Raw genomic sequence first — 27,702 nt, forward strand, 5'->3', positions numbered from 1 at the left:
TCCACTTCAATAAATACACTTAATGTCTAATACCTGGGTGGTTTTTTTCCTAGATAAAGAAGTGTATTTTCAGAAAGACAAAACTCCTTATCATACGAGAAAGGAAAAGAAAAGATTGCAGATTCTTTCATGTGTACTCTAGTGATACTGGTAGATAAATAAAAATGGTTTCTGTGTCTAAATAAGTCTATCACTTCACACAAGAAGTTCAACACCAACTTTAACTCATTTCTCCCAGCTCATTGGTTGACTGAGGTGTCTGAACTTACACATTGCACACTTTCAGCTACCAGGGCTACAGGCAGTATCCAAGTTTTATGGTGGAACACAACTGCTCTTACCACAATACACCTACAAGAAGTCATTCACAACTAACTGCTTTGTATTTGCTTTACAACTCAAATATGGCTCCTAAGGGCTCTTAGCTAGGATTTTGTTGGAGATGAAGAAGACAGCATGGATGGAAAGGATCCAGCAGTGTGTGTGAAATACGCACTGTTTTGTGTATTTTCCAAGCAGGTTTAAATCATTGATGCACTAATTAAATGCTGAGATGTCCACTCTGACCATCTAATAGTGCAAGAGATCATGCAGTCTTCTCTTCTGACATGGTTTCAGGGCTGCTTCTTGGTGTTTCTGGCAGTTTCTGGTTTCTCATTTTTAATGCATAATTGCAGGTCTGAATGGCCAGCTATATTTATGGTCTGATTCCTGATGGACCCTGGTTATTGTCAGGTCTAGGCAGTCATTGCATCAGGTCATTGGCCAACTAAGTGGTGAAGATGAAGATGTCTCTCTTACAGTTTCAAACAGCTCATGTTTGCATCTGATGTTTCATGTCAAAGGTAAATGAATATAATTGTTTAAATGTAAGAGGTTTTCAGTAAGGGGAGTCTACAATAATCTGAAACTGCCTGAGCTTCTGCTTCAGATTTGTGGCTACTTAATGCAGTTGTGAAAATAGCCCAGCTGCCTTTCAAATACATTAAGATCCAATTTCTTTGATACCTTTCTTTTATCAATATTCCTTGCTCTTGTTGAGCTCCTCAGTGATGTAATACATTACTTGTTTAGTAGTTTATCAGAAGGACTTTGTGTATTTGTGTGGATCACTTAACCGGTTCTTGCTTGGGACCTTGATTAAAGTTTTTCTGGCCATTCACTTAAACTTTTGTCTGCTGAATCTTCTAATTCACCTTTTTAGTGGCTCTCTTCATGTAAGATGTTTGTCAAGGGTTTGGTGACAGAGAGAAATTGAGATATTTTTGAAGTTTTGACGATTTCTATTTTTAATAGAATAATGGAAAGAAATGGATGAGAATTTTCTCTTCTGTTTCTAGTCGTGGAATATTTCACTCCAGGAGCTGTTGCATCAGATACTTGAATACATGTTGCTATCTACCACTTGAATCACATAGCTTTGCTGTGAAGCAGTAATGTTACTTAGGGTCAAACAACTTAATTTTTCCATTTGCAGCAATCTGCAAGAAAGAGAAAATGGTAAAACTTAATTATTTCACCTGTCTTGCAGGTATAACAAGTAATAGGGTTACTGTAGCATCCTGAATTTCAACTTATCAACTAAACCATATTAACTGTGTGTGCTAGTTTCTTGCTAAGGCAATAATAGTTTCAAAGTTAGTTTTAGAATTACATTTCTATTCAGAGAACAGCTTATATTTAGAGACTAGGTTTTACCTGAAGAGTCAATGTTCTATTATCGGTGTAGTTTAGGTGACATTTTTACAAGAGAATCCAGGTGGCTGGGTTAATGTTAATGACATATGAGTGCCCAGACTCTCGGGCATCACCTGCCGAAAAAGAAAAATATTTCTATTCAGAAGCAGAATAATTTTGAATAATATTCTTGCTGCTTTTCTTGATAAAAACAGAATTTACCACAGTAAGTTTAGGGATTGGGGTATGGATCCTAATGTACTAAACTTCTAGTTTTAGTGGCTTGCCCTGTACTTGATTTGGACAGTCTTAGCTTGTGATTGATTTTAAAAATATGGACATCCAGATGGAGGGCGGTAACACCGTTAAGATGAAGTACTTGTACCTGGATCGATAAAATATTTTGGACTGTAAGGAATTTCATTCTAAGTTGCTTTTAAAAGTGGCTGATGACATTGGAGAGGTCATGGGAGTCAGACAGTTTCTTGACTGTGGTGCCCAGCACCATTTTCCTCAGTTCTTTGATGTTGCCTAAGTTCTGCCTGCATGTACTCCTTCTGCAGATTATCACAGCTGAGGCATAGCTGAGTGGATTCATCTCACTTGCATATTATTTTGTTATTTGCTACCTGTCTGCCTTGGATTCTGAAATGTTTAGATTACAAAGAAACTGTCTCCATGCATGTCTGGAGAGGACCTGCTCTGTGATCTGCTGTAGCTCCCCCACCAACAGCAATTGTGGTTTATTTTATTTAAATATGATAGGACTTTGCTTAAAACAATGCAGAGATGGGAATAATCCTTTGAAATGTGGTTTTAATAGCTTAGAAATACTAAGTATAGAGTGTATACTTGGTATAGCTTTTAAAATTTTTATTTAGAAGTTTGAACTGGTGGTGTATCTGAATTTTAAAAGCAGAGATTTGAGTTTGAACAAAGGCTGTGGCAGCCACAGAGTAAGAAACTTGCCACTAATCTTTGTTAGAAACACGTAGGCGTCTTTATGGTTTGCTGAGTGTCTTTCTGAGGCATGCAGGCTGCTTGAAGCATTATGTTGTCGTGTCTGTCTGGTTTATAATTGTTGCACTTCAACAATATGACTGCATGCTGTCATTTAATCAGACATCGAATAAATTATCAAGAAAGCTTTCTGGATAATTGTTCAGTGATTTAAAGCTTCTTATAGATTATTGATGTGTGTTCTCTCTTGTATTTGTTCTTGGGTTTCCTGTCCTATTCCCTTTAAGGTGTGTGTGGGGGGGGTGGTGGTGGTGTCACATGGAATCCTCTGGAAGACTGGAAGTGTGTAGTTGTTGAGAAATGGTGTAGGGACTGCCTGTCACAGTAGGTAAAAAAAACCCTAACAAAAACCGAACACATATGCGAGTTGTGCAAGAAGCTTGGAGCCTGTGGCTTGTGCAGAGCATGAAGAAAAGCTGATCTATGACATCAGGAAGAGACAGATAACTGAGGATGAGCCAAACCTTGGGAAGATGTTTCCCAAGTACAAAATGGGAGCATACAGCACTCTGCGTCACAAAGCGACTGTTGACTGAAGCCAAACTTGGAAGCCAGAACCCATCTTGCAAGGGCACAATGTGCAAGGAAGAATCTTGTTTATAATCCTTCTATTTTCCATTCTCTCATCCCCTCACATTTGTCCCTTGCTGAGAACTTCATTAAAATCTGGCATTGTTAGGTTTGAAGCCTGACTTGAGGAAGCTCTGTGTAGGATAAGGTATAAGCAAAACCGTAGAACACTGTGGCTGCCTTTGTATCCCATTACATTCCTGAAGTCAGCTGTAAATGTTTTTGATTGCTGTAATGTTTGTTCAGGAACATGCGTTGAAGTTGCTGTCCTACGGCTGTTTGTTGTATTACCTCAACAGTTTGCACTTCGCAGGCACAGGGGACAGCGTCCCTCTTTGTAAAAAGTAAAGAATTACTAGAAGTTTACTCACTAGTAAGTGTGCAGAACTTCATGGAGTTTTAGAACTCTTGCTGCAAATCCAAAAAATCAGTTTGCTGAAGTACCATAGTGGCACAATTTTCTACATTAGGTAAACTGTGTTAAGTAAGATAACCTCATAATTTATGTGCTCGTTTTTTTTTTTTTTTCTCCTGTAGGAGAAAGTAAAAGACAGACGCAAATGCCTTTTATCTACGTCTCTCCTAGGGAGAAATCTGCTGTGGTTTTCTACTCTCAGCTTGGGAAACTGTACCAGTTATACACCAGTCAGTTTGAATATACTGAGCACAGGCACTGCTTTACCTGACTGTAGAATTGCTGCTTTGGCATTTGCTACAAGGAAAGCGAAGTGCAGCCTGCAGAATTTGAACGCAGTTCTAAAGAGGCTATTTGAAGGATAAGATTAATAGATCCCAGAACAGCACCCTACAGTATGTGCTGTGTTCTGAGTATTTTTTTCTACCTGTCTTCATTTCTATGCATTTTAAATCTAATGTCAGGATGCTCCTTGATTTAGCTCAGTTGGCACCTTGTTTAATTTTGAACTGTGTGTAAAAGTAGTACGTTGTATTTGTGCTTTTCTGATGTTGCTTTTGGGTGTTTATATTTTCTGCAAAATAATCTAGCTGTAAGATATAGTTATGGTAAGTCAAAACTTATACAGATGGATATTTTTGTCTAGTTTTGGTTTATGAATGTTCTGTTCTTTGCATGTAGGTTACCGATTGAGATTCTAAGTGATTGTAAAATAGTGTTCCCTCTCCAAAACATGCACACAAGAAGCTTCAGTACTCCTCAGAAAAGATAATCTACTTAAATTATGTTCTCAGAGACAAAAAGAAGAACAGTGCTCTGTATGGATAAGGATGTCCATATAGAAATGCCAGGAACCTGAATTTAAGTTTACTTTGACATATTGTTGTTTGTGTTTAAAATGCTTCTCCCCCTGAACTCAGCCTGGCATCACCATGTTAAAAAAAAGGAACTGAGAAAACCTTTAAACTTAATTATCTATAAAGGGATGAAAACTATGAGTGACCACATATACAAAAAAAAAAAAAGTGATGCTGCTTGGCATCAGAATTTCTTGTCTAGAATTTCACAGAAATCTCACCAGGTGAATTTAGGACTTTCCAGCTGAATTCTGTTCTGTTACTGTGAAATATCTTCTGTCTGTGGTCTGGGGATGGCAAATGCTCCATGTGCTCTGCTGATTTCCATAGAGATAAACAGAGATGTGACAAGTTAGGCAGAGCTATTGTGAGAACTCTGCGATAATGAGCTACACCTTTGCCAATTGCATGTTGCTATGCAAAATAAGATTATCTGTATTCTCTGATCTATTGATAAAGTTAAGTTGAGATGGGAGAAGTAATGAGCCGAGGTAGCAGTAATTAAAGCTTGAGTGTAGCTGTTGTAATTGATGAAATACGAAGACTTCTGGAAAAAGATTTTGCAATGATAATATTTTTTCTTAAAGCCATGACTTTAACGGTATGTTAAGTGTTATCTAAAGATGCATCAGTGAGCCTGAAGAAGATGAATGAAGTATTAAGATGTTGCAAAACCAGAAAATTCCATCCTGATTGGTAAATATATTAATAGGAAACTGAACAGTCCTGCATATGTATTTTATGCTCTCTTATTGTAAGATGAAGAAAAATATGAAAATGAACCTTTTAATTGACCACACTATTAGTTGTTTGTTGTTTAGTTAATCACCAGTGCATATGAAGATGTCTGTTCAGCTGATTCTTACCCAGTTGTTATTAGGCTGCCTTTAAAAAAAGGAATTTATTTTCCCTGCTGAGAACAGCAGCAAGGTTTTGGTGATCCCCATCCTAAGGTGAATATAAAAAATATATTTCACAGGGTTTTGTCTCCGGTAACAAAGGAGAGCTGGTTTGTGGCAGCTTTTTGTTGTAGGTCCAATGGTGTATAATTTAAAGCCATCTCTGGCAGATGTGTTCTTATCAGCATTTTGGAAGGTTCGTCTGGTGGCTCCCTTCATTTGAGCCTGAGAGGAGGTGTAGTAAAACAAGCGTGGCTCTGTGCCGTTTCTTGGCCATGTGGTAGTTAAGTTCCCCAGCCATTACAAATTCCTGATAAGAATGAGGCAAATGCTTTTAATCTTGAAAAACATTTAATGTGTTTTATATGTATATTTTGCTTCAGGAAAGAAACCTTCCTTCTGTAGCTTATAATGCCCAGATGTCTATGGTGTTAAAACCTGGGTTTAAATGCTTTTAGGTGCACTTTGAGCTTGTCATTGTGAAAGTTGGGAAACATCAGTTTTACACTAATTAAATACCTGCAAATGCTCTTTTATTTGGTTATGGAGCAATCATATCCAAACTTCAGTTTAGATTTCTGCATTTAGTTCATTAATTTTTCAACAGATGTAAATGAAAAAAAAAAAAAAAAGGGAGAATTTATCTGATCAAAAGTTTTGAAATTGTGATCAAACTGATGTTGTTGTTTTAAAAGCTCTGGTTCATTCACTAGGAAATCAGTCCTGTTGGCCTCAGCTTTTAAATACTGGGTTTTATTTTGTTAACAAAGTGTCCCGAATCATCTTTGTTTGTGGCTATTTTTGTATACCATGGAGAAGTCACTTCTTTCAACAAATTACATGATAAATTAGGAACAAGTTTCTTGAGAAACTCTCTGGAGTGTGTTTTCCAGACAGCTATTCAGTCATGCAGTTATTTTCTTAATCTGTTTGTAGAAGTCTGGCAGCAGGATTCTTGTGATTACTTAGTATTTTATATTCTGCTTGTATCTAAAATTGAATTTTAATCCAATATTGAAAGTTAAGTTCTCTTTCTGTGGTCTTTCTCCACTGTTAGCTCAGCAGTTTCCAGATGTTGCTTTCTGTGTTCTTACATGGTTTGAGAATGCAAGGAAAACTATTTTAGAAAGCATCAAATTTATGGATGGGAATAATAAAATAGAATTTTATGTTACTTGAAAATATGTAGTAAATAAGTATGCTTAAACAGCTTGATAATGGCTGTTTCAGTTCTAGGGAGTATAAATTATAAATGCTCAGAATAGGATGATACAGATTTTTTTGGACTGAAAGAAAAATTTATAGTTAGAGTATTGAGTATTATTAAAAATTTAACCCATTTAATTGAAAGTAGCTAACCAGAGCAGAATTCCTGGCTGTCCCTGATCCTGGGCAAGGCCACATTTGCCACGTTATGTAGAAGTGCATGTGCTGTCATGGTTGATGCTGATAGTTCTGGAAAACTGGTTTGTCAGCTCAGGAAAACGTAACTTAAAAAAGAAAAGTGCAGTCTAGGACTAATAAAACTTGGTTTTAAAACAGGCATTTGAATCTGAACTGTATGAAAAACGAACTAAGATTTCTGTAGTTCTGTGTGAAAGAAAATGGAGTTCTTTCACTTCATCTTAGGCAGGACTGAGTACATGGAGGAGGATGGCAGAAAAGGCATTTTCGTGCAACAGTAGATTTAAGTAGCACTTGGAAGGTGCAGTTCCTCAGTATGGATATTTTTCAAATACACTTTGTGATCTTTTCTAATATGCCTTTAAAACATAATTTGAAAAGCTCTGTTACTTACGAACTAGAAGCTCAAAAATAGATTTGATGTTAGTGTGGAAACTGAGGACCATGTTTGGTTGCAAAACTCCACAAATCTTAAAAGTACAGTTTATTCAAATTGTCTTGTACCAAAGATGTGCGTTGTTCTTCCCAGCTGAAAGAAACAAGTGTTTTATGATGCATAAAACCAGAACATCAATAAAGAATTGTTTATGGCTTCCTGTTTTTTACGTTGTCCCACTTAAAAAAAAAAAAAAAAAAGAAATTTTGGCTAAGAGTTGTATTATTGTTTTATAACAATGCTTGTGTATCAGTTGGTGGCTGAGGACCTTGAAGCTGTGAGGGCGCTCTCATTTACTGTGAGGCTCTGCTTGGATACAGAAGAATAGCTTCTAAACTGAGGATGGAAAAAAGATTTATTTCCTAAGATTATGGTGCAGCAAGTAGGGAGAGAGAAATGACAGCATGTACGCTTGTTTTGGAAGGAGAGCCGTGTGATCGTTTAACAATTATATCTGACATTACTTACAGCAATGTATGGTGACAGGGCTATAGAAATGTGGCCGGAGGAAACTGCTTTGTTACTGGTTTTGTGCACCTCTGCAAAAACCCCAGCAAGGATCTGAGTGTGGTTTCTGTTAAGTGCAGACATAAAGATATGTAAAATCCCTTTGCTGGAAATTTTAATTTTCAAATTTAGGTTACAAGTGGTAGCAACGAGTTCTGGAGCAGGGCTGGTGGAATGTCTAGAGCACAGTGATGACATCTCATGGATCTCAACATGTGTCAGTGCAATCATATCTGAGTGAATGTATTTTTTGTATAATTAGTTTGAGACTTAGAAAAAAAGGTGTTTGCAGTTGTATACTTTCTCTCTTGGACAGTAAAATGGAGTCTGAGAATCATGTTTGACCTTGCTCCACACAGCCCTTTAACCTTTAGATGAATTATTTTGGTGAAGACATTTTTTGACTTTTTTTTTTTTTTGTAGCTACTTCTACTTAGCGTTGTGGGGCAGGGAGAGAGGACACTGACATATGTCCATTATTAGTGCTGTGAAAAAATGAGATACTCTGTGGTATCTGCCTTGTTGGTGTACAACAGCTGACATGTGGTGGTGGGGCTCATCTCCATGTTGCTGTGAATGGGAATTTTTATATTCTGCTCTTGAGAGTGCAAAGTGGCAGAATAACCAGCAACTGTGCAGTTCAGCCGTGATCAGTCTGTGCCCATCAGCTCATGCTTAGGGGCCAAATCTACAAAAATATCTGCACAGGCTCCTTCAAGACTAGAAGAAGACCTATTAATCTTGGTTTAGTAAAAATTACTCTCTGCTATTTGGTAAGCCATAGCCAAGGCTTGTGTAAGATGCATCTCTGCAGATCTGTGTTTTCATGCAAATTATCTGACGTCAGGAAGCTCATTCCTTTGTGTGCATTGCAGTAAATGAGCCGTGAGGAGACGGGGACTGTCAGATGTAACCTGTAACCATGGTGGTGAAATGGAAGTTTCAAGAAAACAGTCAGAGGGAAATAAAAGGAAATTAAATGGAAGGAGTATGATTCTGACACAGTTTTTCCTAACCTGTTCTGCCAGGAGGCTTCCAGACCTTGTGCAGTTTTGCACAGATATAATGTGTTTCCACTGAACCCTTGAAAGAATCTTTTTAAATAGGACAAATACAGTTTCCTTGCTTTAAAGTTAAATCTCTCCCAACAATCTGTGAAACTGAAAGCATTCTTGACAGCAAACTCAGATGAGCTCCTGAAGATGTGCAGTTGTGAGGGTATGTTTCTGCATGTGGTTCTGTTGTCTGTCAGTAATTAGTGTGCTCTTTTCACATGTTTTGGGGAAGGGAATAAATCCAGAAAATTTGGAATTGTTTACTTTTAAACAGTAAGAGAGGCTATTACTTGGACAACTACAAATGTAATTTTTCTTGCTTTTATTGCAAGCTGACATTATTTTCTGTTTGAAGTTCACCATGAAGCATGTGGGATTTATTCCTTCTTTTTCTCTTCTTACTCTAATTATTTTGTTTAATAGATCCCTGAAATCCTTCTTTAAGACAAACTAGCTTTTGCTTCTGTGTGCCCATGCAACTAGTGCGAAGCAGCTTTGGTGGCTGTGATTGGATTCTGTAACTTAAGGAAGTAGAACTTCACCTTCATCAAGGTTACTTCATGTTAGTTTCATATTTACTCTCAGATAAAAATGTGGGTTGATCTTCATATGTATATCTGCAAGTTTTCCTTTATTTGGGCAAAAATGTGTTGATAATCTAGATGAAATGGCTTTGTGAATTTAAGAGTTTTGCCTGATGTGTGTTTGCAGTGCAACTATGATTTAGCAAAATGAAAACTTTGCTAGTTACATTTCTGATATAACCCTGTAGTGGACCCAGTCTTATATCTTATCTTGCATAACTTTGTTGCTAGTCAGGATAGAAAATAAAACCACAACTGTAATGTGATCAAGGATGAGTAAAAGGAAAAGTCGTTCTTCCCATGAGAAATGTATCATGCCTTTGTCACTGGCAATAACTTCCCATTGGGATGTTCTGAGCATGCATGAGAAGTCCCTTTTTACTGAACAGTTTTCTCTGATTTGCAGCTGTGTAAGGGTCCTTTCTGCCCTGAGCTCGAGCCAAACTTCTGTTTCAATTCTTAGCCTTGAAAATCACCTTGTGTGTGACTTCAGAATGACAGAGATGCTGCATCTCGGAGCGGGGCCACCTTTGGCAAATGCGATTCCAAGCCAGCTTCTGGTGTCCATAGCAACCTGTGGGAGAGGGAGGACAGCCTGGACCCGGGCTGGACACACATGCAAATAGGAATTGGGAGTTTCTAAGTGATACAAGTGTTTAAGGCTGAAGAAAGTCAGACCTGAGATGAGCGGAAACAGTGAATTGTCATAAATGGGAAATAGCTTGAAACATGTATGCTTAATAGATCATACACACTGTAAAAGACCTGGAACAACACCCCAAAGCTGTAACAAAATGATGGTGAAAATTACTGTTTCCCATTTCCCTTTGTGTGATGGTACATAGAGCAGATAAGAGTGTTTCCCTGCTACTGTGCCTTCCATTAGCTCATATAAAACATTTGTGCCTCTCTTATTTTGTATCCTTAAGTATATATATTGCATAATCTCACATTGTATTTATCTTCCTCTCTCCCTCTTCTCCCTCGAGTTCCTTATTTTATTCACTGCATAGACTTGCTTTTCAATATGTCTTGCAGGAGGCAGAATGACTCCAGAAGTTCCTGATACCAGAATCACTTAATATGTGGTTTACATTTTTATTATTCTATTCCTGTGTTCTTCCTTGACCATCCTAGTGATATCTGCTAGTAGCCACAGATAAAATACTGGCCCAGATGGATCTCTGGTCTTGTGTGGTGGGTCACCTCTGTGTACTAGTGTTGATGGGGGGGTGCGCTTTTAAAAGCAGAGGAAGGACTCTGGTAATTCCATATGCAGAGAACAGTTTCAATAGTACATGGTAGGTTTAAAAAAATGAAGCCACACATGAAGGAGAAAACAAATTTTAAGAGCTGGTTAGAGATCCTTTGATTAGGTATGTTCAAGGGATGCAACCAGATTTTTCCAGAACTAAATTTAATGTGTGATCATCACATGAGCTGAGATTTTTTTTTTTTGAGCAACAATGGGATAAATCTATAACTCAGCTGTTGCTTCCGTGGAAGATGTTTGCTGTGTGCTGTTGGTTGTATAGAGGCTAGTTCATCTGGTCTTCACTGGCTGTTAATTACATTCTTAGCAGCACCTTGGAAGAAATTATTTTTCATGAAGAAAACAAAAGTAGTGCAATGTTAATGCATGTTTTCAAGTGTTTTGCTTTATAGACAGTGTTTAGTGTATATCCTTTAGACCAGTGGACATCATACTGTGTACGTGTTGATTTGATTTTAAATTTCATGAAATAGTATTTCTAAATACTCTTGGGCATTTTGTTTTTTTAAAGCAGTCCTTTGTTGCTGTCAGGTAAATAGAAAATGACATCCCTTCATTTTGTGATGTTCCTCCACCTCCGTTTTTTTTTCTCCCAAGAACATCCTGGCTGTTTCCTCAGCGTAAATTGAATGTATTGTGAAGTGTAGCCTGTGACTAATCGCCTCTTGCTGTCTCTGCTCATTAACTGTCTGATTGTGATGTGGTTGCACCACTTTCTACACATGGCCTCAAGGATATGGCATGGTGACACCCAGATTAAAATATGCGAGGCTTAACTTCAGAAGATGTTTTGGGTTGGAAAGTTAGAGAGGTTATCAGATAGTACTGGGACTGGTTTTGCCCCTTTGAATGAGTATTAGGTGGTAATAAGATAAATAAGGTGTACTTATTTAATGTTTATACGTTCTACTATACACTTGATGTTCTAGAAGCCATTTAGTTTAAATTGTTCTCCAGTTTTCTTCAACTAGTATCATCCTACAATTCAAGCAGTATGTCTGGAATATAGCTTAGCAATTTTTTTTTACTGAAAATACTTTTGACGTTTGTTAAATATCAGGCAGTTCAGTGCAGGGTTAAATGTGGTGGCACACTAGCTTTTCAAGTTTCCGGCATGTTTATCTTGGTGAACAATATAACAATGAAACAGGTGCTGGGCTGCAACTGGGTATTGGCAGATGTGGCACTTAGGGGTTATTGGAGAGAGAGGAACTGTGTCAGGTCTCAGGTCTTCCTTGGTGTCTTGGTAACCATGAAATAGTTTTGTTGCAAAACTGTTTTCTGTGGTCTCTTTTAAGTAGAGAGATTCCCTCTTTCCTTTTCCCTCTTGTTTCCCAGTGGAACCCCAAGTATTGTCTCACAAAATGAGAGGTAATTTGGCTTAGGAACAGAAACTTGATATTCTCATGGATTTTCTTGTTATTTTTGTGATAATTTTACTGGAGAAACAGGAAACACAAAATGTTTCTTTATAAGGTTCCCTAAAATATTGAATGGAATTTACCAAAATTTAATAAATATGTGAAACCTCAGATAACTAAAAGCCTAAAGCTTAGGGGGATAAGCACCACCCCTTTGACAATTACGTTTTTAAGGCATTCAATTGAAAGTGTGTGAAATTATTGGTGATTTTAAGTCTGTAGTTTATAGGTAGAATGCAGCAAACCAGTTGGAGCTCAACTGGAAGAGAGGGTGTAGTATAATACTTCACTAATGAAAATACTTGATTTGTCACTGAAATTTCATGGTGGATGTGTTTTTTGTCTCTACAGGTTTTTAATGATTCTTCCATTTTAGTAATTTATACATTAATTTTTATCTGGTTTTTTTAGGTGATTATAAGAAGAAGTAGGAACCGTTTCGCAAACTGAAGACAAAGTAAAAGAAAACTGTATCATGTGTTAGAACACTGAAGAGGGACTTTTCTTGGATTAGTTTGTTTCTGGATTGCTAAGCAAAAGAAAGAAGACGCGAAAATGGGGAGAAAGAAAATACAGATCACGAGAATAATGGATGAACGGAATAGGCAGGTGAGAAACAAGGAGTCCGTATGAACAGGTCCATCAGTAATCTTAAAAATTAATGGAAAGTTTGAATACATTCATCCTAATTCATTGTTCTAAAGCTGAGCTTTGTCTTCATATATCTACAGATGCCCTTGCCAGAATATGAATAAGAAACCTCAGTGATTTTATGACTGTTTGAGGAAAAATATTATTTATAAGTAATAACTATTACTACTTTAAATCAAATTTAAAATTGTTGTTCCTATTTAAATGGTGCTCTAGCCTGTACTACCAGTAGATTGGAGGGGTGTTTTTAAACATGCACGTCACTTGATCTGATAACTGCTAGGAACACTTTCTACTGAAGACAGAGAAAGGATGAGAAATTCAGGAAGGATCTAGTAAAAGTATTTTCTGCAACACTTTGACAGAGGAGTTTGAGGTAGCTGTGGGCAATATCTACAGTGCTTTGGATACAGTAACAATTTTTTTTAACATTCTATTTAAAACCATCAATTTATATTTCCTTTAAGAGCTGTTTGGTACATTGAAAATTGTCAGTTAGAAGGGAAGAGTACTCAAAATGAATGTTTTGGGGAAAGCTGCTCACTTGGCTGCTTGTGCCCTGTGAACTTGAAAAGTACCAGAAGTTGATGACTCTAGCAGTAATGTTTCCTATTAATTTCTAAATTGCTACATGAGATAAAAAATAAAATTTTAATTGGATACTGAAATATATAGTGGGATAACTGGAAACTATCATTTTTAAGGCAAATTATTACAGGAATGACTTAAGATCTTTAAGAACAGTGCTGGTGACTGAGGCTGAAGATGCTGGTGGGCCGGCGTCTTTTGTCCAGTGATGGTCATGAGCAAATACGTGTGGGCTGGAGATGCACATGTTACACGACCCTGTAATCCTCTTCCAGCTTTTAACTATTCTTAGCTCAGGGATTTCCTGAGCTGGATGTGGTTTCCGTATATTTAGTAACCATTAATGGATTTTTTTTGTTTGTTTTCCCCACCCCCACCAGTGAAGTTGTTCAGTTATCCTTTGAGCCCTTATAACGTTGCAGCATTTACAACATCTTTTGTGTAGAATTTCCTCTAAGTCTGTTGCCTGTTGTTTCAAGAAACACCATTTTATTTACCCTTTGTCATGGTTCTGCTGATTATTTAGCTCTTGTATGGAAGAGGCAACAGTGATTCCCTATCTAAAGTCTGTCCACATTTGCTTATTGTCTCCTAAGATACGTTTTTTCAGGCTGTGGCTGCCTTGCTTACTTAGTTGTTTTAATACAAAGTTTGTTCTACACTTCTTGCTACTTCTCCCTGAACCTTCTGAAGTACTGCTACATTACTTTGGGTGGCCAAAGGACTTCAGGATGCAGGCAAAACATGGACTTACATAGTGGTGTCCTGCTGCTTTGTTCTGTTCCCTTCCTGCTGTTTGATTTCCTTTTTCAACTTCTGAGCACCAGCTTGACGTTGGGATAGTGTCAGAATTCTATGGGACTCTCTAGCTGCTGACACATCAGCTCAGAGCCCATTGTTTTGCTGGTGAAATCAAGATTGTTTTTCTCCCTGTATCACTTTAAAGCAATGTAAACTCTGAGAAGTCTATATATAGCAAGAAAAGTATTATTGGAGTTTGGGAGAAAGCCAAGTATTGTGTTTGAACAGCTTTAATCACCCAGTGACTTTATGTTTGATGTAGATAAATGTTGTAAGTACACGTAGTAAAAGTAGATGAATTAATAACTTCAGTTCTTTCCAGATCTTGCTCTACAACTTAATGCACATGTAAGAGGTGGAAATTGATCCCCCTTATGCCTTTTTTTTTTTAATGAATCTGGATTAAGTTGGGCAACCTTGGTTTTGTTCTGCTTGAGATACAAATAGCATTATACTTCTATCCTGACTTTGGTGAGGTGCTTTTTTTCTTTCAGGAGGAATTGTTTTTTTCTTTTGAATCTCCATCCCATTGTTCAGCTTGAAACAATGGAGAGGAAGAGAATCAGTGCATTTGTATCAAATTTTAGACCCCTTACACCATTGCTGTGACTGAAGCAAAATAGGGAGATGAAATTCTAGGGTTTTTTTCTGGCAGGTTTTTGGCTAGCATCTTTTTGGGCTATTTAATGACGAGGAAGAGGATTTAAGCTCTAACTTAAAAGCAGGATTAGGTTTGCCTTGTCCTTTTTCTGTGGAAACTCAGATGAAAACACACTGCATCTTGTTTTTAAGATGTTTTAGAGAGATTAAATAGTTTTTGTTAATGGAATCTTATTTTTTATATGTAGTGGTATCGATGGCCTTTATCCCACTGGTGTGCTGTGGTTTTGGTAGCCAGTATATAGAATTTTATCACATTAGAATGCCCCGATGCACTGGGAATTTATAAGATATTTACTTAGAGATTTTTTTTCATTGACCCAGATAAGGAGGGCATTTAGGGTTTGTTGTGCTGAACAGAAAGTGTAGTTTGGTTGTGTCCTGTCATTTTTTCTATGGCCTGTATAGCTGCTGAGTAGGACACTCACGGACATGCCTATGATGTCCTGGTTGCATGTTTACTTTGAGGTTTAGGTGTTTTTCTTTGAAAATATGAGTAGAATGGGACAGAGCTCTGCCTGCAAAGCAAGTTCATGTAACTTGTGTGGGAAGAAAAACTACTGTTTTGTCAGAAGCATCTCATTCTTGATGGGATTGTATGTGAGCTCAAAACAGAATATATAGACCATTCCTCGGGGGGATTACGATTGTCATGAGACTGTCATTGTATTATTAATTAAGCAGCCTTATCTGCTTGAATGAGCTGTAGGACATTTATCTTCATTAAGCTGATGAGAATCCAGTGCAGTAAATTAGATATCAAAGGAGCTCAGTCTTGCTGCCTTTGCCGTCTCCTCCTCACCCATTTTTTTTTGCTAAGCAATATTAAAATAGTGCTGGGGAAATCATAGATAAATAGACATATTTCTGGGTTTGGTGTGGTCCTAAATGGAAGGAAGAAAAAGGAGACATTTACAGAACTAAGCCTGCTTTTGAAGTTCTGAAATGAAAACCAAGTTTAAAATAATCTGTGTGCATTAATGAGCTTGGAGTGCTGTGGTAGAGGGGTTTGTGCTAAGCACTGTTCAAGCACCAAGTGAGAAGTTGATGCCAGCTGAGAATCTCACAAGTGAAGCAGCCTTACAAGAGGTGAGAAAGATCAAGTTTCAGTAAAGAAATTAAGAGCCCTTGTCCAGGATCCTACTGGTCCTCAGTGGCAGTAAACCATTCTTTTTTCGGAGGACTTCTCCAGGTGACACAGCACACACACATCTTGTTTATGATCTCTTTTTCCTGACAAACACTAACCAGTGGTACCTCTCTATCCCTGCTCATACTCAGGAAATAACCTTTTAAGTGTCAGAAGAACAACAGCTGTATCTGTGCATCCTCTGAGACTGCTTATGTGGTGGGAAGAATAGGATATATTTTGTGTTATTGATAGTATTAAAAAGGTAACATGTTCGAGATAATCATCTCTGTAGAAAAAAGCCTTCAGATGTGTGTACAAGGAAGAAGTTTCCCATCTGTTTTCCAGAACTTGATGTACAGCTTGTTAATTAAACTATAGAAATCCAGAAAACAGGTTTGGCTGTTTCTTGTGTCTTACTTTATTCCTGTCTTGCAAAGACTTCTTGACTCTTGTCTGTGGAACATGGGGCATATGGATCACTCACCTGTCACAGAGGCTTATGCTTGGAATTGTAATAGGGGGTTGTCAAACACATTGACGCTTCCATATCCTTAGCTGCTGTCTTGTGAAATGAATAATTTTTTTTAATTTTTTTTTTTTTGGGGTCATAAGTGATGGTAACTTTTTCAACTGTTTCCTCCTTCCCCAGTGAGCAAGTGCTCCTGTGTGATGGTCTGTAATGGGTTTGTTTCCCCACAGCAGTTCTAACGTGACAGAGCAATTGTTTGTGATATTTCCAAGTGGCAGAAAACAAGTCAAATTATAAGTGAATCTGATTAGATGACTTAATAGCAACAAAATAGCAATATCTCATAACTTTGCATAATTAGAAATCGTAGTACATAGTAACAGTGTTACTTCCATTGATTGTTCTGTTTTCTTTGATTTTATTAGAATTACAGTTGTAAGTACCACAGAAGAAAATACTGTGATACCTGGAAAGTCAAAATCTGTTGAACAGTGGAAATAAAGCTAAATTATCTTATTCTAACTAAAACTCTTAACTAAAATTTAACTCTTCTTGGTAGTTATTTACCAGTGGAAGAATTGGGGGTGTGTAACTGTTTAACTTGGTCTAATAGAGAGAGAGAGAGCACTGGGACCAGAAAGTATAGGTAGTTCTTGTGTTTAATCTGCATATTAGAGTAGGAATAAATAGTGTAGGCTCAATTGGTGTATTCCTTGATTACTTTCCTTCAAATCTGTGTCATGTGTTTTAAAAAAACAAATCATTATTCTTTCTTCTCTAGGTCACCTTTACAAAGAGGAAGTTTGGATTAATGAAGAAGGCCTATGAGTTGAGTGTGCTCTGTGACTGTGAAATAGCACTCATCATTTTTAACAGCTCTAACAAACTCTTTCAGTATGCCAGCACTGACATGGACAAAGTTCTACTAAAATACACAGAATACAACGAGCCCCATGAAAGCAGAACCAACTCAGATATCGTTGAGGTAACAATTTGAAAAGACACGTCAGTCTTCTTATCTCCTTAATATTTAAAATATAGAGCAACGTAGAGTATTTTAAGACATTTTAACCGAATGTTTTAAAGTTATTTAATACCGTGTTACAAAATGTAAACTACTGCTTTTAGTCTGGTTTCTCTAAGGCAATAACTTTACAGCCATGTTGTTTTCCCATCTGCCCTCCACCCCCTGCCAGTTTCTGGGAAGCATGTTTGATTTAAATCACATTTGGCAATGGAAATAGAGGTGTGAAAAATTGTTGTTTTTCTAGGGAAGGAGGGGGAGAAATGTTCAGGGTTTTAATGGGGAGAAAAAATCGACTGAGTGGGAGAGGAAGGTCAAAAGAGTGCCCTCAGCCAAACAGACAATTACAGTTGGCCCTTTTTCTTCTCTGAGGTAGTAGCCACTTTACCAGTCATATCTTGAACATGGATCAAATCAGCCACTGCCTCTGCTGCCCCTTGTTCAGCCCAAAAAAACAAAACAAAACAAACAAACAAACAAACAAAAAAAAAAAAAAAAAAAAAAAAAAAACAAAACCAAAGAGAGAGAATCTGTGGAATAAACAAACTTGATTAAATTTGGTGTCCAGTGACTGTCAATTAAAATAGTAGCAGAATGACTGCAGTTTCTGCAGTAATAGAATAACATGAATATATTTACTCCAAGGTATTGGTTTCATCTACTTTTATAATGCTTGAGCTTTAAATAGAAACTCTTTTCAGTACATAATTTCTAAATTAGGTGCAGTAGAATTCAAGGATTTTCTTGGCAATTGGAGCCTTGATGTACTGTAACTGCATTTCAGAGCATGTCTCCAGTAGTCCTGTAAATAGACCAAAACAGGTGGCTGACTTAAGGGTTTAATTTAAATTCTGAAGTTGTCTTCTGAACAAATGCCTTGCTTTTTAGGAATGATTTCAGAATAATGATTAGCCTTGAATAGCTGAAGAGCCTATTGCCAAAGGGATCAGAGTACAGGGACGGTACTAGCTGATCTTGTACATGAGTCTGCAAGCAAAAAATCAGATTGACAAAACTGAGATACAGACAAATGCTTTATATTTCTTTCTGAGAAGATTCTCTGCTAATTTGTCAACTGTCTTTTATGATCAGAAAAAAACCCTCCCCAACTTCTGTCTTCAGCATTGGGTTCTAAAGGGAGGGATAATGCAAGCCATGAAGAGTTGAAGGCTTAGTCACTGGATTAGCATAAATAAGGGATAGCCACTGGAGAGGAAGGGAAAACCTAATTCCTGCAGAATGAGCTTTTGATTGTGACAGACGTGAATTTGAGACAGGGACGAAAGTTCAGCTGCGTTTTGTTCTGCATGCAGGGCCTCTTTGTGTTGTGACTCATGGTAATGGTGCCTCTTCACATCATGAGGACTAAGGACCTCTTCCAGAATAATTCTCTGCAAGGCTGCTTTATTTGGGTTCTTCTTTTTGGTGGGGTTTTTTGACCAGGGTCAAGTGTTTCACCCCTGACAAGTACATTAAAAGTGTGCTTAGTACCCAAGGGCAGATGTGCTCTGAGGGAGCACGCAAGGACCCATCTGCAGATTCTTTCTAATTTTCCTCTCTGGGTTTACTCTTCTATACTAGTGTGGGATTTGGGACTTTATTCCCTTTTTTCAAATACAGTGTAATTTAGGAATGCATCTTCCTATCTCTTCAGATTAGCCCTGTGTGCTCTTTAGTCTGGTTGTGAAATATTTTCAGGTTTTTTTCTTTCTGGATTGATGGGTGCTTGGAGTGTGATAGATGTTTAGTTACATCATCAGCGTTTTGGAAACATGCAGAAACAACAATGTAAAATAGCTTCTCTTTTTTGTAAATACACTGAAATTCTATTTTAACAAATGAAAATTACTTAAAAAGAAAGCCTAAAATCTGTCAAATTCATACTAAACTGAATTATAATAAGTAATTCCATTTTGTGGAGTTATACCTAATGTATAGATCTTAGTTTAGTAATTCACTTACCTCCTTGAATGTGATAAATGACATTTATTGTGACATAGGCTCACCATGGAACTATTCTGGACCCACTGTGGTCCTGATGTGCATGACAGGAGGGTGGGTTTTCCTCTGCTAGAAGGAAAGGTAATTCCACACAGCTCAGAAGCTGGATAAGGGAGGGTGCAAATCCGCTGGTACTTATTTTCAGTACTGTGTAGATGGCAATGTTGTAAATTATTAAGTGAAATCGATGAGACATCTTCCCCTTGTAGTTGTCTCCTGCTCGGTTTTGGCATAGGAATTGCTTTTATATGCCCAGAGCTTGGTGTCTTCTGTTGCTGCTGGAATGTTTGTGAAAACATAGTGGGAGGAAGAGCACTGGCATCTTAAATGAATATTAGAATTTTTTTTTGATGCATGTACTTAGGTCTTTCACTGAACATGTTATTGTAGGTGGGAATTATCTGTTGCTGTCCTATACCTATTCTTTTATGAGGTTACTGGAGTGTAAGGTAGTGCTCTTGCACAGCATAGGTGGACCACATAGAGATATTGAAAAGAGTGACATTTTTATTCAGTGTGTGCTTTAAATTCTTGAAATACTGGGATCATGTATTTAGTTTTACAAACCCATAATGGCACAGTTGCAGATTGTTACACTGAAGTGCTGTCTATGATTTGAAGGACTTGCTGTAGGTGTTAAAGCATTTGATGCTTTAGTGTTCATGGACTTCTTTTCTGTAACAGATTATTCTTGACAAGTAATTATTTTTCCTGAAGAAAGAAGTACTTCTGCAGAGTAAAATGGGAAGAATTTCAGGTTTTATCAGAATTCTGTATCCATATGGTCAACAAAATGTTTTAACATGTAAACAACAATTTGAGACCTTGAGCATTGTTTTTAAATCCAAAGGAAAAGGAGGAGATGAACAGGCACTTGTATATTTTCTTTAGTGCAGGATGTTAAGATTATTGCAGGTTATTTACAAGGTATCGCTTCCATTTTGGGTCCTTCTGCCCCTCAAGAAGGCCTCAGAAAGCAGCAGTTGCACAGTTGTTCCCTCTCTTCTGGCCTCACTTCTCGTGGGAGTCAAGGGCTGAAGATGGCTCTTCTTGCCTGTTTAGCTCAGCTTTTCATTTCTTTTCCATGTTTCGATTTTCCTTGACTGATACGGTAAAACAGGGTTTATTTCACCTACACTTGGCCATGGTGGGTTTTGCATGTTCCTCATCTCACCTCATCAGACTGAGGTGATTTGATTTTTAGGAGCCTGTGTAAAATGTGACCTACTTTCCCAGTTGGCATCTGTGCCCAGGAGAATTCTGGGTGGGTGTCAGTTAATGAGCCTCTCCTGTGCTCTGTAGTTTAATGCTGTTTTCAGTGTAGTGTAATGTGCTGAATAAGGCTTAGGTTATACCCCAGATATTGACAGCTGTCCTTGAAACAGGTAATGATCTGTAATAAAAATTGTAACTAGAAAGTACAAAAAAATCTCTCTTAAACTATGGCACATAATTATTGCAATCATCCTCATTCTTGTGGAAGGACTGCTCTGGTGTAAATTCCAGCAAGTGATTTGGATGTTTATATTAAGTATTTTACCATGGGGTTTGCTGACTCTAATGGGGAGTAACGTTTGTGATGGTTTGGTGCGAGAGTGGTTTTGGCAGAGTTCAGACAAAGCAGGTAAATGACCCTGCTGCTGCTTTCAGCAGGGTCAACAAGCCAGTTTAATCTTCTGCTGTAATCAGCTGCTTTCTTGCACTAAAATACATTTCATCTCTGCGTTTTCACTAAATTTTAATAAAGAGCTGTTACAGGAGCAGTGCACATTCCTTAATCAGGAACATCTCTGGGATCAGAGATGGGATTGTTGGCTCCTGGCTCCGAGTGAGCACGGAGAGCTCAGCTGCACGTGGAGAGCCTGCAGCAGGAAGAAGCAGATGCATCTCCCCAGCCAGATGGAGCATATGCCAAGAGACAAGTGTAGCAGTGTGGGGAGCATAAACAGAAAAGTTGGTGTTGAAACACTGTGTTTATAAACCAAAAGCTCTCTGGTTTTGTTTTTTATCCAGCTTTCTCCACCTCCCAACATTGCTTCTTTTCCAGGCTGGGAATAACCAATGTGTATTTTGAACTGTTGTTGGTGTGTAGTAGTTTGTTTTGGTAGCACTTGAATTGGTTCATTGCTTCCTTTTTTTAAATTTGGGTTGACTTCATATGAAAATGAAGATCTGGGAATCGTATCTAAATATATGCTTGGATGCACACATACAAATTAGATGAGAATGACCTTCGGTTAATTGATCTTATTTCCTTCCTTGGTGGATACCTGGTGTATCTGATCTAGATAAGGACTTGAAAAGCAATTTGGGCTTCCATATTTTGCTATTCAAAGCTAAAAAGTAAGACGGTGGAAACTGGGTCAAATTCTTAAAAATATTTATTTCTTTGAGATGTTTTATAAGACACGGTACATCGTAAGCTTTTAGATTTATTTTTAAGAGGAAAATGCCCTGCAACCAAGAAAATGGAAATGGATGCTAAATGTAGGTGACTAAAATCTCCAAATTTATGTGAAATATCAGCACAGCTTTACAGAACTGCGATGCAGCACATGCTGATGGTTAAATGCACACTGGAGACTGGAGGGAGGCTGGCACTGTGATGTGTTAACATTGTTTAGCATTCCTGCATATTTGATAGATGGAGAACTGCCAGAAGTGGGCAAGACCTGGGGAACTAAAGAAAGACAAAGCAAAAATCTTTGGGCTGATAGAACAGCATGTATTGGTTGTAGTATTATGTATTTTTGTACTTCAAACTGCTTGATTTGATCTCCAAACACTGTGGGAATAAGTGGTACGCATTTAAAAAGAAGGAAGAAGCTTAAAAATTATTTCAGTGAAGTAAGGAGAAGACTTGGTAATCTGCCCATGATGCTGAGAAAATGTAGGCATTATCGGGCTTGATTTGCTAAATGATTATGTAAATGTAATTATACTGCATATAACATTTCAAATAATTTGAGATGGCACACAAATACCTTTGAGACATTTTAACGAGGTGATCGAGGAGGATTTATGTATGGTTAAGAACTAAAATTTTCTTTTAGCTTATCTTAAAAAGAGAGAAAGTGCTTGAAAACTGAAGTGGTCTGGAATGAGTCATCAAAAGCTTTTATATATATATGTATACACACACATATTTTTATGTATCTGTGTATAGCGGTTTGAATCTTATTCTTTTTCTAGTAGAAGTGTTTGCTGTGAACCTGACTTACAAACAGGTTATACCTTGGAGTTTCAGTTCCCACTCATGATTTAGGAAGAAACAACTACCTTGAAAGATTTAAAATGTGATCAAGGTAGCAAACACTTATTTTCAATATAGTGACAGAAGACAACAGTATTTTGTGCTGAACAGAACAGTTGCCACTCACGATGGTGTCTTTGTTTCTTATTTCTCTCCCCTCCTCTTTTCTTTTTAGTTCGGGAGATTAAATTCAACACTTAATCCCCACAGTATTTTTTTGAGCTCTTTACTGTTATTAATTTTTCCATATTTTGCATGTGGTAATACTGTTATACTTTACAGTATTCTTTTAATTCTTTGGCGGTGCCGAAATAGCTTTGGACATACTGATGACTAATGTGCCTCTTTATTTATTTATTTCAAAATGACAGATTATTGGTGACTTTAAGCAAGCTGACAATGCTGGCAAAAAGTTTTTGTTCCTAGTTAATGTTGTTTTGCATTCCTTCATTGCTGATATATAAAGAATTTCCAGAAGTAGGATAGACTTTCTTGGTTTTGTTTTTGAAGCAGTTTTGGTTTGCCTTAAAATAATCTAAAGCTATACTTCCCTTGTATCTGAAGCAGTGAATAAATTTAGTGTTTTAGGGTTAAGAATACATTATTTCTTCTACCTCTTAGAACAGCGCTTTAAATTTACCATGCTCTGCTGGTGTTCTGAATTTTGATGAATTCCAGATTTAGTCTCTACTTAAAGCATGTAGATATCTGAAGTTTGTCTAGAATGCATCTTTTTATAGAAGTTTCTGAAGTTTGCTAATAATGACTGTACTCGGCTGCTGTATTGCCAGCAGTGATTTTATGTAGCTGCAGTTCAGGGTGCTCTCTGTCCTACGCCAGCCCTGTCACAGTTACACCAGTGACATGACTCTAAAGCTGTGAACTGAAATTTGCTGTGATGTTCTCATTTTTTAATAAACTACCAGAAAAAGCTGATCACTGAGCAATGAATGACAGCTGACTTGGCTGTGCATCATTACCATCTCAGACTGGATCGGATGCTCCTCTGGAGGCTGTGCTGCTGGGAGGGCCAGAATCCTAAAATCATGTCAAATACTAGTAGAGAGATTCTGTGTGCTCTGTCTACCAAAAATCTCTACAGAATCGGCCCTACAATAGGCAGGGACTGGATTCTTCTCTGTCTGAAACTTGGTTTTATTTCCCAGCTGTGCAAGTGGTGTTTTTCCAACTGATTCTGCACTGTGTTTGGAGAATGTCTTTATTTTTTTATATTTCCAGGACAGACACACAACGTCCAGTTCTCACACCCACTGCTCGGGAAACGCTTGTCAAAGATTCATTTCTGGGTTTAGCTGTTCTGGGGATGTTGTGTTAAGTAGGATTGAAAACTGACTCCAAGAAAATCTGTAACAGCTCATTGCTTGTTAGCGCTGGAGTTCATGCAGGCAATCACACAAAGACATAATTATTGTATGAACAAGTTCTTCAAGCTGTGCTGGTCTCGTGTATTCTGCAGCCCTTGTGTTGCTGCAGAATTTGGTGCTTTTGAAATTCTGTAGTGACAGAAAAGTGTATTTTTACTTTGCAATTTCAAAGCGAGGACCGTGGCATCTGTTAATCAAGAGAGAGTGACTTTACACAAGCTGTGCATGGAAAGAATAGACCCAGAACAAAGCATCTCCTGCAACTACAGGAAGATAAAGGACTGTTCTTTCTGTGATAGGCTTGATGTGAGTGGAGGCTTAATGTAATCCTAGCTTTTGACTTCAGGCTCGTGCGTTTGGTTGTGTCTTCTGCCAGGGATTAACCACCTTGCAGGAGGGACAGCTTCTTGATCATCGCTGTTCCTCAGCCACTGTTCCAGCATGAACTGGCCAAAGGAGGGGAGGGTCATCTCCAGTGCTTCACTGCTTCCTGCCTTTTGGACCTCACCATGTTTACAGTTTTTAATATGTGGCTTTTAAGTAATCTTAATGTTTGGGCCTTGAGCTGATGGTGCTTCTGCAGCAGAAGGCTCAGGGAGTCTGTTGTTTGTTTATTGCCAGGGTTTTACTGCAGGTGGTGTGGCCCATCGGGGCTGTAACACTCAGCACTGACCTGAACACCTCAGGTGGCAATTGCTCCTGGAATGGTTTGGGGAGTAACTGCACCTGAAGAAAGAAAATATTGATGGTGGTAGTTCTTGTGGTACAGACCTTTGAATAGCCTAGCAGCACATAACATGTGACTGTCATGTGCTCTGTGACATGTGACACGCTACATGTGACATATGGTTCTTCACAATAGTTGTAAAGGAGTACACATCCAGTGCATTCTGTGACTTCCCAGGGATAGTACATCTTACTCCTGTCATATCAGTGATGTGACATTTCATATGGAAGCACAGTAATTCATAGCGTAGACTATGGAATGCTAGGCAAGTTAGTTAAATTGGCAGTAGTGTGAATTTTTACTCAAATTTTATATTTTACTGGAAATATTTACTAGGTAATTTCAGCAGGAAGTGAATAATACATTTTTATTAAAATCTCTCAGATATTTTGGGAATGTTGTAAAGATTTTTTAGATCAAAGCTGTTACACATTGTCCCACTGAGCACTCTTCTATATAAACTGATACCATTTAAAGCCCTGCTCTTTCCTGCAAATAACTTAAAATTCAGTACTTGCTTATTACAGTAACTTTTTAAAAAAAAAACCTCAAGCATTCCAGAGCCAGTCTTCATCCATTGTTGACATGGATTACACAATAAAGCTTACTCAATTTCACTGTCCCCGATTCCTGTACAGCCTTTTCTCTCTACCTCTCCAAGTCCTACCTTTGATTTCCCACCCCCTTTTCACATTAAGTCAGGACAGTCTTCAAAGAGGCGCTTTGGCTTTTGAATAACTTGCACTAAAGGGAGGCTGTGCAGGAAAAAAACACATTAAGTGTATTCCATTGACACACAGCTGAGAAGTTCTGTATTTGAAACATGAATTGTGACTTCATTAGAGCTTTGTCTTGAAGTTCTACATCCTCATTATTTCAGTTCAGTAAAAATAGAGATGTAATTGCTTGTACCCTATTTCCTTATTTTTGGGGAGGCTCTCTGCCTCCTGTTGTACACACTGATCTCAGCTGGTGTTTTCAGATACCTGCTTTCTGTTGTCTTATTCAACTTGCTTATTTTTGGGGTGTTTTTTGGTGAGACAAGATGGCAGTTCCATATAAATATTAAAGGTATTAGAGCTTGTTCTGGGAGATGTAGTCAGTTCCCTTAATCTTACATATGAGTAGTATTTTAACAAGAGCATAAATCCATGGAATCTACTAAACATTTTCTTTGGGAATGGTTGCAATTTGTGTTATAATTAGTGTTTTGGTACCACTAAGTTATCTTGAGTACCAAGACACTGAAATAGTTCTGTTGTCCTTTCCAATTTTAAAGCTGTAAAGAACTATTCAGGACAAGAAATATTTATAATTGCAACAGCACATGGGCAGGTAGACCTAAAGAATCCCATTCCTTTTATTAAATGAATTCTAATTGGAGTTAAGCCATTTTTTTTCTTGGCAAACTATGAGTAGGAGATAATATTTTTCCTAAAGAACTTCTAAAAGATTATGAAGGATATTATGCAGATGGATTGCTGCACTTGGAAACTTTTCATGTTCCATATGGCTTATCTGCAGTGCACTGTTGCTGAAAGGAGGTCTTCAGTTGGCTACTGCTGCTGCTGATTTATGATTTAACCATTGCAAGTGCATGAAGATCTATATTTGGGAGGCTGTGTTTGTACATCTATATGTTGTTGTTTGGGTAAGGACTGAAAAAAGCATTTATGTACCATAAAGAATCTCTTTGAATGTTCTAACATAGAACTGTTGTGTTTTGCTCCATTTTACCATTAATTTTGTTCGTTTGCAAATTTAGAAAGGACTATAAAATATATTTAATTTATGTGCTAAGGAATAATTTTTGCTTCTTGAAGGTGAATATCAGTCTATTTTGTCTTTGTTTTTTAATAAAAAGATTGAGAAAGATCGAGTTAAACTGGCACTTTTAGTAGTCTTTAATGGGAAAATCTATTTGATGGTTTTTTCTATAAAACAAGTAAAATGCAAACCTGTGATACAAAACTCAGTGATACGCAAACTCAGTGATACAAAGTTTAGTAATCTACTGAATTGGATAGAAAGTGAAACAAAGACAAATGCATCAAATATCGGACTTTGAAAGCTTGACTAAGGTGTCACTGTGGAAACAGCATTATCATTGCTAAGGGATTACTAATCATTTTAAGTCTCAAGGAGTTCATTTAGGACCAAGCAATCCAGCTTGTTTGTAGGTCAGCAACTGCTTTACAAAGTCCGCAGTACACAGATAGTGTCTCTCTAAAATCACAAATACAAGCATGCAGCTGCCTTTGCCGTACCTTCTAGTCCAGAGCTGGGTAATATTTTGGGGGTGAAGACTGGATTTTATAGCCCATAAAGTTCTAATTCTTTAGTAATTGCTTGTGGTTATCTACTTAAAATAATGTTTCACAGCAAAGATGCTTCAGGCTAGAATTTAAGCTTCATGCCATATCAAGTCTAAAAACCTTTTGTATGTGTTATTTTATATAAATGAGAGTTTGAATCCTGAGTGCCATCTTTATCATATCTGGGAGGAATTTGACAGCTAGCTTTCATGTTTGGCAAGCCAGGGATACATGTTAAAATTTGCCAGATACTGGAAGTGCTCCAACATTTGAAACAAGACGGTGTCTTTTCTTAGAGTGGTTTATAGCAGGGACACTGATAAAATTTCAAATCATGAACAATTTCCATCTGTAAATGCTGAATACCTTTGCCTAAAGCTGAACACAGAGCATTGCTTAAATGGCTCTTCTTTTTCTTTGTGTTTATAGATAGTGGGAGGCAGGGTTATAAGTTTTTTATTTGTAAAACCCTGGAATAAGTACTTAATCCTAAACCTCCTTTTCATTTTTTTTTTTCCATAGGAAACTATAATATTTGGCCAAGAAATATAATAACTGTAGCGAACTTTGAGTACTGC

General features: G+C 37.5%; 1 protein-coding gene across 5 annotated transcripts in view; it reads left to right on the forward strand.

The window, feature by feature from the left end:
* Nucleotides 1-27,702, forward strand: part of MEF2A (myocyte enhancer factor 2A) — an 82,633-nt gene that overhangs the window by 21,752 nt on the left and 33,179 nt on the right. For all 5 annotated transcript variants that reach the window (XM_082290986.1, XM_082290984.1, XM_082290982.1 and 2 more), the window contains exons 2-3: nt 12,530-12,727; nt 17,201-17,404. In XM_082290986.1, coding sequence (XP_082147112.1) covers nt 12,674-12,727; nt 17,201-17,404 — 258 coding nt within the window. In that variant the 5' untranslated portion in view covers nt 12,530-12,673. The remainder of the gene's footprint in view (nt 1-12,529; nt 12,728-17,200; nt 17,405-27,702) is intronic.

The sequence above is a fragment of the Coloeus monedula genome (assembly GCF_965178545.1).
Source record: "Coloeus monedula genome assembly, chromosome: 14".
NCBI classification, from domain to species: domain Eukaryota; kingdom Metazoa; phylum Chordata; class Aves; order Passeriformes; family Corvidae; genus Coloeus; species Coloeus monedula.